The sequence below is a fragment of the Apodemus sylvaticus genome, chromosome 5 (genome assembly GCF_947179515.1).
Source record: "Apodemus sylvaticus chromosome 5, mApoSyl1.1, whole genome shotgun sequence".
Classification (NCBI taxonomy): Eukaryota; Metazoa; Chordata; class Mammalia; order Rodentia; family Muridae; genus Apodemus; species Apodemus sylvaticus.
In genome coordinates, this window is record NC_067476.1 from 129,307,432 (window position 1) to 129,326,499 (window position 19,068).

Genomic DNA, 19,068 nt, shown 5'->3' on the forward strand with positions numbered 1-19,068 from the left:
AGAGGATGAGTGGGGTTTCTGGGAAGTTAGCTGGGCCCCCACCCCCAACAAATCCTTATGCCCAACTAAACCGTAAGATGAACCAGTAGACATCTGAGGTTGCTCATCTGAGGGCACATTAACCAGAAAAGGGAAAGAACCGGTTGACTGGTTACCTTTCTAGCCAACTTGTTCAACTCTGCAGACGATAACCTAAGTTAATCAGAAATGCATTGTGTGCTGTCACTGAAGTCCTCAGTGGAGTTCACATGCTTCAGTCCTGTAGTCACTTAGCGGCATTACATGGAGAAGTGAGGAACACTGTGCGCATGTACTTCCCTGCGGGTGCTGCGCTGTAGTTGGGGTGTTTAACTCTCCTGCAGGGTCCCTGCTCCCAAGACCCTGAGCAGCCAGCCTATGGCAGCCCATAACTGAGTGATGAATTAGTAGGGAGAGGTTTTGAAATCAGGGAAGTCAAGAAATGGTTATCAACAGGTCTTAAATCTTAATTTGGCTGTAATGCTTTTATGATGTTCTGCTTAAAATGATTGCATTAAGATATATACATGTAATTTTTCTTTTATGGAATTGACTTAGATGCAATAAAAACAAATATAAGTTCTGGTATAAATGCTGGGCTGATTAAATTCCCCAATGGGAGAGGCCTTTTTAAAGCACTCGAAATTCTCTCTCTTCATTATAGAGATTATGTTCTCGAGAAGGAGACTGGTATCAGCTTACAGATCTCTAATCCTTGAGAGAGGAAATAGTTTTCTCATTATTTTCTCTAATTATTTTAAATTAGCAATCACTATAGTAACTTACAGCACAGTTCACTTTACTGGTTTACTTACCACTTAAACTAAATTTATACACAATTGTGCCTGCGATGAAATTGAAGGCATTTTACCAAATACTACCTACCCATGAAGGTTAAACCCAAATTTTCGAAGCAAGATTTAGGGTGGGGAAGTTGTCTAGCCTGGGCTCACGAGTCCTCTTGTTAGACTTAACGGGCTTTTCTGGGGAGTCAGAAGCTCCGTACAGACTTCCCCTTCAGTTCTGTCACCGTGTGACACAACACACACCCTTTGCTCTTACATCCTCAACATATAAGAAATGACAAAGTATACACTTCTTCTTTCCAAAGCAGCTGGAAGGCTTTGTTCTCTCTCTCTCTCTCTCTCTCTCTCTCTCTCTCTCTCTCTCGCTGGCCTTGCCAATGCTCTGGTGCTGTGAGGCAGCTAAAGTCAGCACCCAGTATGTTCTAGGCTATGGGAGAGTGCAGGGGATTAGGGGGCTAGATTTGAAAAAGTGAAATTTAATGGGTGTACTCTGTGTTTCCAAGCATGCTCTCAAATTTAGGATTCTCCTTTACCCATCTTCTAATTTGCTGGGATTATTGGCATATACTACCAACAGCTGTTTGGGGAAAATAATGATGATGAAGTTTTATCTGAACCTTAGCTTTCATGTATATATGGGAACATGTCCTTGTGGTTTTGGTTGTTTTGCCCTGAGACAGCCCTGCCTCTTTTCTATGGCATGGCCTCTAGAGATGCTAATATCAGATGGCATGGCAGGTGCTTCCCTGGACACACACACCAGCATCCTGGCTTGCTGCCTCCCTCCTGGGCCTCGCCTAGTGGCTCCACCAGCGTTGGGTGGAGGAGCTGGAAGCCTTGCTCTCAGCTCTTACTGTGGCTGCCAGGAGTCTCACGAGGGAGGGCATGCAGGGTCATGCAGGGTGAAGACCAGTGCAGGTGACTTGTTCCCTCCTGCAGGTCCTCTGTATCAGAGCACCGAGGGCACTGTGGGGAAGCCACCGGAAGAAACCCTAGAAAGGGCCAGTGGCAGCTCCTTCTGCCCAGGTGGTTTAGACTTCTTTCCTACCTGCTCTGCCAAGAGTCAGCAGTTGATCTAGGAAAGGAGAGTACAGTCCATTTGGAACAAGGAACATAAAGGAAGAAAATGCTGGTTATTCTTATACAAGATTGATTGTGGTGTGCAATCAATTGGAGAAAGACAGTCGTGAAGGCAATTCCTGGGAATGGTGGATATCCAGGCTCAGGCCAAGTGTTATTCTTAAGCTGCAGTTTGAATGGGGTAGTGTGGCAGCCACTGCCTGGCCCTTTGGGACAGGAAGCTCTTGGTTTGGGACATCTGGGTGTTAGACTGATTTTCTTGTCAGCACTGCTCCTAATAAGATCGTGAGACGGTCACTTACTGAGAAATGGAGGAAACACTGCTGGGAGTTGGCCTACCTGTCACTATCAGTCAGTGATGAAGGAGGTGGCCCCAGAGCCACCTTGCCCTCATCTGTGCTGACGGAGTGTCACAGCACAGGACCCTCAGGTTCTGTAGCCCTATGCAAGGAACTTGACCAGCCCCTCATGGAGGCTAAAATGAACTCCTTGTTCTCAGATTAAAAGGCACAAGTCATCCATCAGGTCAAGACTAGTTCCAGCAACAGAGCATCTCTGTGAAGCATAGAAACCCTTCCCAGGGGAAAGCAGCATTGGCTCACAAAGAAAGTAAGACTAAAGGACATGTGTCTCAGCCTGCAGACATAGCACTCAGGCTGAGGCAGGAGGATTGCCTAGAGTTCCAGGCTAACAAGGGCTACATAGTGAGTTCAGGCCTGGAATACACAGCAAGACTCTAACTCCAATTGGGGAAAACATAGATTTTATCTGTTATTTATTTTTACTGATGTTTTAGTTAGGGTATTAATAACGGCTTCCACTATGACATGTTCATACATTTGCATTGGTCTGCCTTCTTCATATCTGCCCAACCCTACCTGCTCCCATCATCCTCCTTTCTCACTGGCTCCCCTTCCTCTCTCTAGTCCCCCTTCTGCTTTCATTTCACATGTATGTGCACATATATGTGTAGTTAAATCTAGATTTCACATTTGAGAAAAGTGATAAGTCATCTTTTTTTCTTTTCTGTTACCCATGTTCTCCCTTCTCCTCCCCTTCTACCCCTTTCTCCCAGCTCTCCCATAGCTCTCCCATCTTCATTTCATGTGTGCATGTGTATGTGTTTATAAACATGTATGTATAGTCCACATGTGAGAGAAAACATGACATTTATCTTTCTGAGTTTGGCTTATATTTTTGCTTAACTTAAATATCTCAGTTCCATCTTTTTTCCCTGCAAATGATATGCTTTCACTCCTCTGTAAGACTGAGTGGAACTCCACTGTGTCTATCTGCTACACTTCCTTCATCCCTTCATCTGTAGATGAGCGTTCAGGCCATTTCCATAGGTCGGTTTATATAAGGCAACCGAGAACAGGGATGTGTAGGGATCTCTGTGGTGTGCCCGTCCTTGGTTGCACTCCCCCAGCTGCAGTGTGGTCAGGGCATGTGGTAGTTCTGCTTTGGGTCTTTGAGGAACCTCCATACTGGTTTTCACGGTGGCTGTGCCAATTCACATTCCCCTCTGTAGTGAATGAATGACATTTCCCCTTTCCTCACAACCTCACCAGCATCTGTTCCCACTTCTAGTCTTGAAGGTAGCAAGCTCAGTGTAGTTGTAACTTCAGTGTGGTTTAGTTTGGATTTCCCAGGTGGCTAAGGATATTAAACACCTTTCTGTGTTTTTTGGACACTTGTATTTTTCCTTTTGAGAACTTTTTGTTCTATTCATTTGCACATGTATTTATTGAATTATTTGGGCATGTTAAGGGTTTTTCTAGTTTAATATGGATTATAGGTATTAATCTCCTGTCAGATGTGTGGTTGCTAAAGACTTTTCTCGCTTTCTGTAGGCTGTTTCCTTTGCCTGTAGAGTTTTTTAATGTCATGGAATCCTATTTGTCAACTCTTACGATAATTTCCTTAGCTACTGGAGTCCTTTTTGAAAAGGCCTTGCCTACACCTACATCTTGAAGAGCTCCCCTATTTTTTTCTAGGGTTTCAGAAGTTTCAGTTTTACATTAAGGTGTTTGATCTGCTTTAAATTAAGTTTTAGTGCTGGTCAAGAGATACAGACTTTGTTCTACTCTATGTGGGTGTCTGTTGTTTTCAGCACCATTTGTGGTAGAAAGTCATCTTTTTTCAGTGTATATTTTGGCTCCTTGTTAGAAATCAGGTGACTGTAGCAGCGTGAGTGAATTCCTCTGGGTCTTCTCTTTTGCTGCTCGTGTGTCTGTTTCTGTTCCAGCCTTTGGAACAGAACTCTGTTGCAAAGATGCTCTTTGGAACTCTGTAGCTCTGTAGTATGATCTGAGGCCAGGCGTGAGGTTCCCAGCACCGATCTTTCTGTTTTGATTCTTTGTCTACTCAGGGTCTTTTTGGTCTCCCGAGAAATGTTAGGATTATTTATCTAGTTCTGTGAAGAATGTTGAGATTGTCATGGGAAGTGTGTTGAATCTGTAGACCACTTTCAGTAATTTCATAAATATTTATTCTACCAATAAATATTGATTCTACCAAAAGATGGATGGTTTCTCCATCTTTAGTGTGTTTAATTTCCTGCTTCTATGTTTTAAACATTGTGAATGTGTTTTCACCCTCATTTCTTTCTTGGCAGATTCATTACTGGTAAACTAGGAAAACTACTGATTTTTATATGTTGATTTTGGGTTCTGCTAATTTGCTGAACGTGTTCCTTAGCTCTAAGACTTTCCCAGTAGAGTCTTTAGGGTCTTTTAAGAACAGATTATACTGTCTTCAAATTGGGATGATTTGGCTTCTCTTATTTCTTTTGCTTTTATTTCTATTTCTCTTCTTTCTCTAGACAAGATTTGAAGCATTGTGTTGAATGAGAGTAGACAAAGTGTGTCTTGTTTCTGAATTTAGATTAAAGGCTTTCTTTTTTTTCCATTCGGCTCAATGTTGGCTGTAAGTTTGTTATATACAGCCTTCATTATGCTCAAGTATGTTCCTTCTATTCTATTCCTCTGGGGCTTCTATCATGAAGTAATGTTAAGTTGGTCAAAGGTCTTTTATGCATCTATTGATGATGATCATGTGATTTATGCCTTTAAGTATAGTTATGTGCTCACATACATTTATTGATTTGTGTGTGCTGAATTATACCTGTATCTTTGGAATGAAACTAACTTGGATGTGGTACCTGATCTTCTTATGTTCTTGAGTTGGCTTGCAAAGTATTGAGACTTTCAGTATCTGTGTTGTGTCTTCTTGGATTGTTACTTTTGTGAATATTTGGCTAGTCCAAAAATGGTTATGGTTTTTTTTCCCCCCCGCACTATTGAGATTTGTCATTGTATATTGGAATGAATGCTTAAGTAAATGTGGTTATGTTATACAATAACATTACTTTCTGTTTATTTCATGTTTACTTTATACTCTGACAATGATGTTAAACCAAAAGCAAATTTGAACTGTTTTCTTACTCGAGTTCCAAATGGGTCTTGAAGTGACAGAGACAATGCACATCAACTGCTAATGAGCAGGCAGTGCAATGGTTCTGGAAGTGCGACAGAGGAAGTTGAGGAGCACAGCGGCCACTGTTGGAAGTTGACTTGGGCCAGTTGAGAACAGTTATTGAAGCTGATTCTCTTACAGCTACAGGAGTTGCCGAAGAGCTCAGTAGAGGCATGCAATATTTGGCACTTTCAGCAAAGTGGAAGTTTGGTCTCAGGAGCTCATGCTGATTTTCTTCTAGCTGTTACTTTGAACTGTCATCCTGACTTAATCTATAGAACAACAATGGATCATTTTTTCAGTTGAGTTGAAATAGGAACTGGATTGAATATGACAACTGTCTCAAGTTATCTCCAAAGCTCTCTTGAAGCCAAATTTGCAGTAAATGATAGTGCTGGGCACTCTGTGGTATCTACTGCCCTTCTTATCCACTGTAGCCTTCTGACTCCGTTGAGACCGGTCCATCCAAGAAGTGTGCCCAGCAAATCAGTGAGATGCACTGAATACGGTACCTGCTTCAGCCCCAGTTGGGTAGCAGACTGGACTCAAGTTTTCTCCATAATTACCCAGTCTCATGAGGCACAACCAATACTTCAAAAGGTAAATGAATTGGCCTACAAAGTCTTGCCTCATCCACATTATTCACCTTCCGCCAACCATCACTTCCTCAAGCATCTTGACAGCTTTCTGCAGGGAAAATGTTTTCATAGACAGCAGGTTGTAGAAAATGCTCAAGGTCCTCAAATCCTAAATCATGGATTTTTACACAACAAGAATTGCAAACAAACAAAAACAAAACTAAAAGCACCTTCTTTCTCATTGGCAAAAATGTATGGATTACAATGGTCCAAATGAAGATGTGTTTGAGCTTCCTTATCAGGACTGAATATTCATGGTCTGAAACTATGACTCCTTTTGCCCAGGACTATTATTCAGTGGCCCTCATTACCTCTTTGAATAACTGTGATTGGAGGTCTACTCTATGAATCATTAGAACAGTCACATTATGCTGGCTCATTTGCATTTTTATTTGCTTGGTAAATAGACTTTTGTTGCTCATCCTGCACACCACCAGCAGCCCAGATGCAATACTTTGAATATGTTGGGTTTTGTAAAATTGTTTTTTACAAAGGAATCTGGAAATGCTATGCCAGCAAAGGGTGCCGAGACTGGGACTGGGGCCTGTCTTGTCTTTCTATTCTTAGTCACTGCCTGGTCTGTGGACCAGGGACATAGGTGTCACCTGTCACCTCAGGCTCTAGCCCCCAGTATCCCAATTCAGTGTGTTTTCTCCCACAATTATTCACAAGAATGGCCTTTTTGCTCTCTTTTGAGCGTCAGCTCACTGAGTTGAAACAGGTACTACTTTACCCTGTCCTGGTATGGCTGTCTCTATGCTTCTGCATCTCATGATATTTCTCATATTCCTATTTCTCTATTAATGTCAAATTCCTAAGTCAATCCCAAGGCAAATAAATCTCTTGAAGAGCCAGAGATGGCACTAGAAAAAAAATGTAGAAATGATCCATGGAATATATTGCATGCAAACATCCCTAGGAAGTGCCCCCATGACTCTTTATATGATAAGACAAATATGCACTGTAATTCACAAGAGATGCTATAGGCACCATAAAGCCTGTACTGTTGCTCCAGTTACTAATACTGAGAAAAAATTGCTCAAAAATAACCAAGTCAATCATGGTCATATATACCTTTAATCCCTGCTCTCAGGAAGCAGAAGCAGGCAAATTGTTTGAGTTCCAGGTCAGTCAGGATTACAGAACGAGACACTTTCTCAAAACAACATCAATGATAACAACAACAAAACCCAAACAATCTATCAATGGATAAAGCCTCAGGCTCCCTAACCTAGACTTTGATCCTTCATCTGGTTGGATAAACTGAGGTAAAGAATAGTCAGAACCAGGAAGTTTTCGAAACTCTGACTCTTAAGTGACCATAACCCTGTTATGAGGTGGCACAGTTCCACTCAGTATCTGGTCCAGCTGTGGGCACTGGCAGCAGCCAGACTAAGGCCAGCAGCCTAATTCCATTCTTTATGTTTACTTGAGGACATCTGAAACCTTCAGTGTGGCCTGTCACTAATTAGGTGACTAATAATAGTGCTTGCTTGCTGATCTCAGAGCCAAACCCTCATGGGCAAGTTGATTGTGAGTGTCCTTTCCTGTGGGTCTCTGGTCACAGGAACAGAAGGACGGGTGACCTCCTGGTTTGCTTAGTTCACACCAGGATGAAAGCAGGACGAAGGCATGCTCATAGCAATGTCCCTAGAGCCCAGAGAACAGGCAGACACTTGAAACAGAAATGTCAGGGCAGGTCGCATCTTGCCCTACTGTGGTGTTGGAACTACAAAGTGATCACCAGGGACTCATACTGAGGTCAGTCTGGTAGCTGGAGATGGGAGGAGCTGTGATCTGGAGAGCATGCTATGCACCATGGCTCAGCCTCCCATGGCCCCCACAGCCCCACAGCAAGACCAAACACTGAGCTGGCAGAAAAGAATGATCAGGACACCTCCAGGGAACAGACAATAACCAGGCTTCCTAAACCAAGTCTGATATTTAAATGTAATTAAATCAAACCATCTTCATTTGCTAAAGTTATCATTCCTGTTATCATACTTTTCAGGAAAGGTATTTCCCATCCCTGAATACCAAGTCACACAGTATTAGGATCTCCCCCAAAAGTGCAATCCTTTTAGAGTCACCATTATGCCTTTTTTTGAGGGAGGGGTTAGCCTATCACTATTTTCATGGGTTCTTGATGCCTCTTTGTAGTTAAGGGCGGGAGGCATAAGATGACCCCACGAAAGTGCAGACCAGGTACCCAGTCCCCGGGTCCTGGGCTCAGCCCACATCATCCTCATCCTTCGTTATTGGTCAATTTTGAAACAATAACATCACCTGTGTCTTGGACTGTGTTTCTTCCAAAGGAGCTGGAAACAAAGGCATAGGGTATGGAATGGGAATAGTCTTGGGGGACTATCTGGCAACATAGTGCTTAGTTAGACAAGGGAGGGAGGAAAGCTTCCTCCACTAAATGTAGTTGTCAGTCAGCTACCGAGTAGCTGCGTAGCTGAGACCCCCATCCTGCTAGGGCTCTTGGAGGGAGACAGCTGGAAATAGTCCCTCTTTGGGGTGAGTATGTTCTAGCGTTATCTACCCACCCCTGTCCTGGTTGTTGATTGGCACTCTGACTCCCAGCATCTTCCTTCAGCTCCCACATTTAGAAGATGCCCTTTGGCAGACCTCCGGAGGCAGGGGAGTGCTAGAAACCGGAGAACCATTTATTGGTGGTCAGCTGGGCTTAGATGATGTGGGCAGAGCCCAAGTCATCAACCAGAGTACCCCTCATGTTCTTTGTTTCTTAGCAGATTGCTTATTTCTTAGCAATATTCTTATTGGTGCCCTTTCCAAAGCACAGGAGCATAGACAGAGGTGGTGGAAAAGCGACAGTTTGGCAAAGAGGATTTTTTTTTTTTTTGTGCCACTCTTGTGGCTGCAAGAGAGTCTTACCTGTCCACCTCTTCAACGACACAAGAAACGTTTACTAGGATTTAAAAAGATGCATTGACAGATACAGTTTAATATTTGTTCTTTGTGTCAGAAGTCAGCTGCTATCTTCTGCCCAGAGCCTTCACTATTTCCTGGAGTCTATGTAGACCCTCGTGTCTGTCAGGACCGAGTCAGAAACCTGGGGAGGAATGTAAAGGTCACTCAGTTCTGAGAAAAGCTTATTTGGGTTGTCTGTGGAAGAGCCAGGACTCTATGGCTGATGCAGCACAGAACTCTCCAGTACCTGCTGAATTCTTTATCTGGATACAACTAGAACTACATACAGGTGTTCAGACTGGGCTCCTTTTATCGCTTGATGTTGCATAGAACTTTGTAGGAGAGGCACAGAAAGATGTGGATCTGAAAACTCAGGCTTGGGAACCCCTCCGTAGATGTGACAGGTGGAGCATTCTCTACAGGCCAGTACTGTGGCACACAATGCTTGAGGAAAATCTCCTGAAAAAAATGAAAGGTTTATTTGGGGTTATAGGTGCAGAGGTTTGAGTGTGTGGTCTTCTGGCTTTATCGCTCTGAGCCTTCGTGAAGGGTAGCATCATGGTGGGGGCCATGTGGTCGTACAGGTGTCACCTCATGGTGTCCATGGATCCAAGAAAAGGGGAAAAGGGCTATGACCAACCTCCAAAAGCTTGTTCCTTAGGATCTGGCTAGCCTGCTTCCTTCCACATCCCCTTCCCTTCCCTTCCCTTCCCTTCCCTTCCCTTCCCTTCCCTTCCCTTCCCTTCCCTTCCCTTCCCTTCCCTTCCCTTCCCTTCCCTTCCCTTTCCCTCCCCTCCCCTCCCCCCTCTCTTTCCCTCCAGTTCCCTTCCTTCCTCTTTCCCTTCCTTCCTTTTTCCTCCCTTCCTTCTTTCCTCCCTCTCTTCCTTCCTCTCCCCTCCTTCCTTCTTTCTTTGCATCTTCCCCTCCCTCCCTTCATCCCCACCTCCCACCTCCTTCATGCTCCTCCACCTCCTGAGAGGACCTCAGGTTGGAGAGCAAGCCTTCAACACGAGGCCCCTGGGGAAGATTAAAGATGTAAACTGTAGCAGGTAGCCATCTTCTCTGGGTGGTGGGGCTTCTGTGAGCCACTGTGTGAAAGCCAGACCAGACTAGACCGTCTACTGAGGAAAATGGCTCTGAAGAGCATGTTTATCTCTATCTATAGTACTTGAGAGATAATTGTTTTCAAGGAAATGATCCAAAATTATAAATATAGTAAGGCATTTGGGCTTTAAGAAAATAGGAAACTTTGAATTTCCTTATTTTATTTTAAGAATATATGTTGCAAATCACTTCCTAGACCTAGGATTAATGTTGTGTGATCTTTCTATGAGCTACTGATGGTAGAAGCTCTGGACTATACTTCTCCATAGGTGAGCCACTGGGGTGGGGGTGAGAGGCCTATAGAAATGCAGTTTCTGGGCCCCCAGTTGCTGGTGTTACAGTTCAGTGGGGATGGAGTAGATACCGGGGATATGTTTCTTTGGCAGGCTGCAAATAATTCTGCAGTGCAGCTGGCGTTAGGAACCGTTTAAGTAGACATTTCCTAAAGTTGACAGACATATGGTGAAGAGAACAACTTCCCCCTATAATTGTTCATTGTAAATTATAATTGTTCATAGGTAAACTAGTTTATGGGTTTGTTTTTCAAACCACATTTTCTAATTCTCAGGAAATCGTATAACTTCTAACTTACATCATTACTTTAGTGCCTACCAAGCCTAATTATCATGCCACCATGGACATTATGGGGCTGAGGTCACTATTCTGGTCCCAGTATTTACATATAAATTGGACCTAGCAGAAAGAATTTCCACAAAGCCACACACTGAACCTATCACTAGTTAAGAATGGAGCCCAAGAAGTAACTGCCAATCGAGGAAGCCAGCCATATGGTGTTAATAAAGCCTTCTAATGGCCACTACTTGCCCAAAACATGAACCCTTCTTCATCATCAGAAGTGATGTCACTGGCTCCTCTAGTCCCGTCATGGGAACCTGATTGATTTTTGCCTGTGTTTTGCATTTCTTGTGTACGGAGCTTGTCTGGATTGCCTGTCTTATGGATGGCTCTTAGCATTTATAGTGGTTTTGCTAGATCCCTAAACTTTATTCTCATCGTTTTCCAAATGTGATCTATTTTTTTTTTCAGTAAGGATTCATGCATTTCTTTTGAGCAGTGGTGTGGAGGCATTTCATCTATTATCCTTGGTCTCCACAGCCATGACTTTGGCCATCATGCTCGTCCCTTGCCAGGTCCATGGGACATCACAGGGCACCCAGGTCACTCCCAGAAGATGGCTGGGTTCAGGGTGGGCTTGTGAGGGTCACTGTCTCCTTTCTCCTGATTCCATCCCAGTTGCTCCAGGGACTAAGGAGAACAAGGGAATTCTGGTTCACTACCCAAGGTAGACTTAGGTGAGGTTGTCCCCAAACAAGAGAGTAGGGTCAGGGGAAAGCTTTAGCCTTTGCCTTCCCCCATAAGCCTTCACACCCTCTCCTACAAGTGCTTAGAATCCTCCCCTCAGTCCTCCTATTTCTCTCTGTCTCTCTCTCTGTCTCTCTCTCTCTCTCTCTGTGTCTCTCTGTCTCTCTGTCTCTGTCTCTCTGTCTGTCTCTCTGTCTGTCTCTCTCTGTCTGTCTCTCTCTGTCTCTGTCTCTGTCTCTCTCTCTCTCTCTCTCTCTCTCGTCTCCCTGACAGCCAGAATTTGCCATTCCTGACAACTCCGTGGTCATGAATGCAGCCATTGGTATTTTTACTAGCTGAACAAAAATGAAACAAATACCTTGAGATGTATCAAAGTCTCTCATATTTTAAACATACAATGAGCACACACACACACACACACACACCTACATGCATATGCGTACATCATGAGTAAGTACACACCATAAAAGAAAGCTAATTGCTTTCCAGAGAAAAACAGGTAGACTTGCTTACTGTCTCCTGTGCTTATAATAAAACTTTGTTCTGACATGGTTTTCAATACTTTTGTCTTGTGGAAATTCACAACAACCCCCAACCTTGACCTCCCGTGGATAGCATTTTATCATTAATTGGATCTTTAAGACCTAGCTAAATCTGAGCTGTCCTTTGACTTGTAAAATAGCCAGTCCCGTCACCTATCTATCTTGAGATAGGATTTATTGCCATCTGGAAAATATTTTTTTCACTGTCTTGAACAAATCTGAAAGCAGAGGTTTTAGTAAATTAAATTGAAACATTTAGATGAATGTGAGGTAATTATTTTTTTTTCCTCTACATTATCTATTTGTTCAAAGAGAAGCATTAATAAAGCCAGTTAATTAAATCACTCACTTTGGCTGGCTGCCTTCGTCATGCCACACACACACACACACACACACACATACACACACACACACACACACAGAGAGGGAGAGAGAGAGAGAGGGAGAAGCAAAAAAATATAAAAATTAAGTGAGCGCCTAGCAGATTGGCAAGTAACATGAAAAGTTTTGAATCCTTTCTCGCTCTTTATTTGCAGCAGGAGGATGTTTAGACCTAATTTTGTAGCTGTCCTCCTGAAACTCGGAATGAAACACAAACCCTTTTACTTATTTCCCTGGATACTCTAATCCCGCCCTGCTTTACAAGTATTTCTGAGCTGTTGTCTCCCTTTGTATCCACAGCAACGTGAAATCCCCACTGGAATTATTTGCTGCTAAAATGCAGGTGCACTTGTTTAACGTTTCATTGGCCTGAGCACTTAACTTGAACCCCCGCCCCCCCCACCTCCACCCACTGTGGTGACCTTTGATTTTGGAGCAGAGGCCTCACAATGCTGCTAGATAATGTTGATATATATTAAGCCAAGGCCATTAAATCTGAGACGGAGGTTTTACCTGGGCCTCCACTGTCTGTTGCCTTTTCCTGCGGTGCTTGCTCAAAGCCAAGCTATACCCAGTGACCCGCTGTTCTGTCTGCAGGAACTTTGTGAATATGCATACGTAAGCAAATGTGCGCTCTGAAACATTTCATCTCCGTATTCCATCCCCAGCGCTCTCAACTTTACAACTGAGCTAAATCAAATGGAGTATTCAGATGTGGCTGCTTCCGATTGCACAGAAAACCACCATAACAAAGATAGGAAGTTGGAGAGGGAAAAAAAGGAAAGCGCTGGTGTGTTTCCTTCCGAGGCGAGGCGTGGGAGGAGGGGAGCCTTCGGTGAACCTCGAGAGGGCTTGATACTACAGATCATGGCAAGGTTCGATTAGCCTGTGGCCAGGAAGACTTAGATATCAAGCTAGTGAATCTGGACGATATTTTGGCAATGAAATGGTTAATATCCTCTGAAACCCTTCTCTGCAGCAGACAGATTCTGAAGGTTGTTAGGTACTATTTCCTTTCATCTACACAGCTCCCCTAAGACCCCTTAAGGTTCTATCCCTCGAATTCTGCAAGGTGAGGTTAAATGACTTCCCTGTGGTCAAGAAGACAGCACTATGGGTCCAGCAAAGACGGCCATGCATGCTCTTATTTTTCAGTTCTGTTGCTACCAAGGTACCATGCAAAGGTTGGACTTACCCAGAAAGCATTGACATGTGATTTAATGTACAAAGGTATCTCTAGTAGCTGGGGGGGGAGGGGGGGCAGGAGTGAGATGTGTACCAGAGACACAACCTTAAGCCTGTTTTTTTTGTTCTTGTTGTTTTTGTTTGCTTGTTTGTTTGTTTTTTTCTGGTGAGATGACGGTCAGCTACCATAGTGTGCTGTGGGAATGGCAGATGAAGCCTTCAAGAATGTAGATCAGGGGGCCTGGAGAGATGGCTCAGTGGTTAAGAGCACTAACTGCTCTTCCAAAGGTCCCGAGTTCAATCTCAAGAACCACATGGTGGTTCACAACCATCTGTAACAAGATCTGATGCCCTCTTCTGGAGTGTCTGAAGACAGCTACAGTGTACTTACACATAATAAATAAAGAAATCTTTTTTTTTTTTAAAGGAGAATATAGATCAGGTTAAAAACAACTAGACACAGTGACTGGCACAGGAAGTGGGTGAGAGGACAGGAATCTAAGGTGAACTTGCAAGTTCTTAACTCAAGAGATGATGGGTCTGACTGTGACTTTGAGGGAGAATGGAGTGGGGTGGAGATTGCCAAGGGCGCTGCTGGCTGCAGATGTGAGTGACCTGGAGCATCCCAGCTTGGACGCGCTGAATTTGGGATGACTCCAAAGCATTTAGAAATTAGGTCTAGAGTTCGGAGGAAACATCAGAGCATAGTCAAGTGCATTGTGGGGAATAGATAAGATAGCGATGGATTAATCACCCTGGGAAGTGGGCGTGAAGCCTGGGAGGCTTGGTGGGAAATAAATGCACAAATGGGGGCCAGCTGGCTAGTCAAAAGTCATTAAAAACAACCTTACGACGGCAGAGCGTGTGGCCGTAGTTCCTAAGTGACCAGCCCGTTTATCCCACCTCTCCCATGTGCCCTCTCCCTAGACCCTCTGGCAGCCTCCCCTGCTGGTCCCTGGATGGCACACTATTCTTTTCGGTTCCCATTATCCCGTGTAAGCATCCCTTTTGTAGACTTTGTGGAGTTTGTCATGTATTTTTTTCCCTCCGAATCCTGCTTTGTAAGTCTTTTCTTTCATCGTCACTCACACCCCGCCCTAGCTTCCTTCATGAGCTGATGTGTTACTTATCTCCCAAGATTCATTTGTACTTTGTGTTTAGTGACAGAACTCAGAGCCAATCATCATCATCATCATCATCATCACACCATGTTTCATAAAAACCCATGTTTTCTGACTTCCTTTGCAAAGACTTGTGGCAGAGGCAATACGTTCTGGTAATATAAGCAGAAATGCCACACAGGGCTGCCTGATAAGGTCTTTAGTACATTGTCCTTCCTGCTGTAGGAAGCCATTGATTTGGAGCAGGCTCCTGCAGTGGGCCAACCTAAGCCAATGTGAATTCAGTCGTAGTAAAGGCTGGAGCCAACTGACAAGGCACTCGACCAAGCTGCAGTCAGCTAAGTTGTTTTCCGTATGTCTCTCCTGTGTTTTCTTCAAATGCTATCTGTTACCACTGTTCTCAGGAACTACTCTAGTTTCTGGGTGCCGCCCTGGTGGCACATCATTTTTTTTTTCCTGGCTTACATGAACTCTAACTTGCTATAATGGGCTTGAGGAATTCTGCTACATTTCCTTCCTTCTGCCCACAATTTACCATGACAGGTGGAGGGAGCCCCAAGAGCTACTGTGGACCAAGGCTGACTTTGAGAATAGATGCCACAGGTGAAGAAGCGGAGAAACAGGTTCCCATTGCCTCCAAGGAGCCAGCTCAGCTGGCGCTGGTTGTCATACTGAGTCGTCGTCAGTCGTCGTAAGAGAAATAAGCTGGCGTGGGTACTTGATGAGGAGACCAAGCTCATTGGCAAACACCTGTCCTCAGGATGGTAGCTGTTCATGAAGATGCAAGAAGGGAAAGGCTGGGCACCAAGGAATTCTGAGTGCTTCCTTTATGATGCGGGAGGTGTGATAAATAGGGAATAAGGACAGAATGAGCAAGGGAGGACACAGCAAGACTTGAAGACAGGACAGCCACGGGAGGAACGCAAGAGGAATTTCACTATGACTTCAGAAAAGAAAGAAAAGATGTTTCTTTTAGACAAACACAATTCAAGAAATCTCACCCAATTCCAAAAATATTGTACTATGTCATTATAGATAATGTTAGAAAGGAAGGAAGGAAGGAAGGAAGGAAGGAAGGAAGGAAGGAAGGAAGGAAGGGAGGGAGGGAGGAAGAAAGGAAGAAAGGAAGAAAGAAAGAAAGAAAGAAAGAAAGAAAGAAAGAAAGAAAGAAAGAAGAAAGAACGAAAGAGAAGGAAAGTATAGAAAAGGAAAAAAACAACAGAATCATCCTCTATCTTGTGGGAAAATTCTTTAAACTTTTGGGGAAAAAATTAATTGTAGCATAATTCAGGATAATATAATATGGTAATTTGACAATTTAAAAGTCATTTAATTTATGCCGTTAGATAATTTAAATTATTCATACCAAAGGGATGGATTTTGTAGTCAAAGATAAAGCCACAAGCATAATCATTAAGCCTTCTGTCTGCATGGAGATGTAAAAGACACCTGTATTTAGCTCTCGCTAGTACAATCTAAAGTACATTTTGATCCAGAACCAGAGTAAACTTTAACTGTTGGTAGATGTAAACATACTCTTATCATTTGTGGTTTCCACGGGACAGTTATAAATCTAAGGCCTGTCACTGGTGTGTCTTGCAGACTGACAGCCTGAGTAGGCGGGATTAGCGGTGGCCTTTATGCTATTTGAAGAGAGCCAAAATTTTTATTCTTAATTGTTAGAGGATAAGACAAGGCTTGGCTTTCTCCATATGGAATGGAAATGTTCATTCTTAAATGATCGCCATCCTTGGAGACTCCAGACCTTCCCTAGCATTCAGCTGTTTTCAAATGTCAGGTTCAGCTGAGTGTATTGCCTGACACCCGCGCCATCACCCGGAGCCCTGTTAGTGCTACGTAACAGGCTGCCAGGAAATTAGTAGCATTTCCAGTTGGAAAATCTCCAGCCTCCTCTTGAGAAAGGAAGGCAGGTGTTCTCCTCTGGCCCAGTGAAGGCCCCTCCTTTTTGGCACGTGACTGATGGAAAGGGGCCACGTAAACCAAGCAGAGATTTTTAGGAGACAAATGCCTTTCATATCAGAGAGCATCCCGGGAAAAGATCTCACCCATAACATCTTTGCTGACTCGAAGCTCAACTGCAACAGGCGTATCTGAAATACTGAGAGGCCACTAGGGAAGGGTGAGTCCTAAGCAGGTGAGTTCCTTGAACCTTTCACTGGAGCTTGGCAGTCTCCTGAAGTCTGCCCACAGGGCTGCTTAAGAGTGAGGCTGATCACCCAGCACAGGAACTCAAGAAGAAGGAGGACTTAAGTGAGGGAGACAATGTGTGGAGCAGAGACTGAAGTAAAGGCCACCCAGTGACTGCCCTACCTGGGGATTCATCCTATAAACAGTCACCAAACCCCAGCACTTTTATGGATGACAAGAAGTGCATACCAAAAGGAGCATGCCATGGTTGTCTCCGGAAGGGCCCTGCCAGAGCTTTACAAATACAGAGGCAGATGCTAGCAACCATCTATTGAACTGGGCATGGGGTCCCCAACAGAGGAGCTGGAGAATAGTCCAGAGGAGCTGAAGGGGTTTACAGCCCCATGGGAAGGACAGTGATTTCGGCCACCCAGACGCCCCAAGACTCCCAGGGACTGAACCATCAACCAAGGGGCACACATGGTTCCAGCCAAAAATGTGGCAGAGGAAGGCCTTGTTGGGCATCAGTGGGAGGAATGGTCCTTGGTCAGGTAAAGGCTCAACAGAGGCCCCAGCAAAGGGAAACGGAGGGTGGGGGAGGGAGGTGGGAGTGTGTTGGGTAGAGGGGCATATACGTGGAGGCAGGGGGAAGGAGGAGGGGAAGGGTTGGGGGGTCTTAGGGGAGAGAGATATCGGGAAAGGTTTTACCATTGGCAATGTAAATGAAGATGATATTCAATTAAAAAATAAAAAAATAAAAAAAAAGAGTGAGGCTGAATGGAAAGTGCCAAGCCCTTCCCCCACAACCCACCTTTGCCAGCCTTCATTTTCCTTTGCAAGAAATACACATAACCTGCGATTATCTCCAAAGCCACGATGTAGATTGTTTTGAAGATCAATCTCTGTGACGATGCCTGAGAGCACCCCAGCCTCTGAAAAGTGTGGTACAAATTTAAAACGCTTTGTCTCTTTGGTTTGGTTTGGCTTATTAAGAAAGAGTCTCAACTGTGTAGCCAAAACTAGCCTGGAACTGATGAGCCTCCTGTCTCAGTCTCCCAAGTTCTGGGAGCATAGTTGTATGCTGTCCTGCCTAGTGACAACCTTGCTCTCAGAAAGGATCCTCGAGAATATTCTGCTAGGTAACAGTCTTGGTACCCTGACATGGGTAACTATGTACGTCTGAAAGTGGAAAGGCCGGTGTTGAACGGTGGGAATTAGATGATCTGTAAAAGCATCTGAACGACTTTAGGTCTACAGGACAGTGCACCCCGCATCTCTTTTCTTGGGGTTTTCACCCATATATGCAACCAACATCAGCAGAAAATCCTTGGGAGAAAAATTTGACTGCACAGAGCACATGCAGACTTTATTCAAACACAACAGTAGACTAACTACTTACTTTTTATTCTGTGTAGGTTGTTATAAGTAATTATGTGATGATATTAAGTACTCAAGTGGTGGTATATACCTTATGTGTGCATGCCATGGCACCTTGAACCAGGGACTTGGGCACCTTCAGATTTTGGTGTTCCCCCGCCTCACCCCCAATTCCAGGGGACTACTCTACGGGCAGAGGTTAGGTGAGGTGACACTTAATATGGATGGCCTCTGAAAACATTTGCGCCTCAGTTTTACCTCAGAAAAATAAAGCTAATAATATTACTGACATCATCGTGTTGCCTTGAGGACTCCAGGGGAAATACATGCGAAGTGTGTGCTGCACTGTGTGAGTTCGGATTCCAGTTTCTTGGAAGTGGGCTAACGCGCAAGCGTGGCACTGATTTATGCAAAATTATCTGCCGCCACCCAATTTGTGGGTTTCGTTCTGGTTTACTTGCCATCCTCTGTGCCTAGCCTCTTAAAATTCTCTGCAATCGGCCACTTCCACACCGCTGTCTTTTCTTCACCGCTGTGAAGGCTCCATTTAAAGATCTATGTGAAAGAGGTCCCACGGCCAAAGAAAAGGCCAAGAGTCAGATGACAGGTGAATTGAATCACAGTAAATTTTTGTTCAGTCATCTTTTAACTTTTTTTTTCCTTTTTATTTCTCTTCAGCTCTCACCTGAAATTTAATAATCTCACCCTGATTTCAACTCATGGACTCCCAGGAAAAAAACTTTTGGGCAACGAACAGAGGAAATTTCTGGCAAGCGAGTATGATTCGTTTTCCTTCCTAATTGACTTCCTAGTTTGCATGCAGTCTTTTTTTTTTATGTTGAATAATAGATCTTTGAAGTGGAAAGGGGAAAGGGGGGTGCCTTTCCCCTAGAGTCCAGGAATTACCTGGGAAATACAAGTTCAAACCCATCAG

The 19,068-nt window shown here is 44.0% G+C and overlaps 1 protein-coding gene across 1 annotated transcript in view; it reads left to right on the top strand.

Moving 5' to 3' along the window:
• Cfap61 (cilia and flagella associated protein 61) overlaps nt 1-19,068 on the top strand; it is a 288,694-nt gene that overhangs the window by 155,479 nt on the left and 114,147 nt on the right. Inside the window, exon 19 of the mRNA XM_052181504.1 lies at nt 18,813-18,911. Coding sequence (XP_052037464.1) covers nt 18,813-18,911 — 99 coding nt within the window. The remainder of the gene's footprint in view (nt 1-18,812; nt 18,912-19,068) is intronic.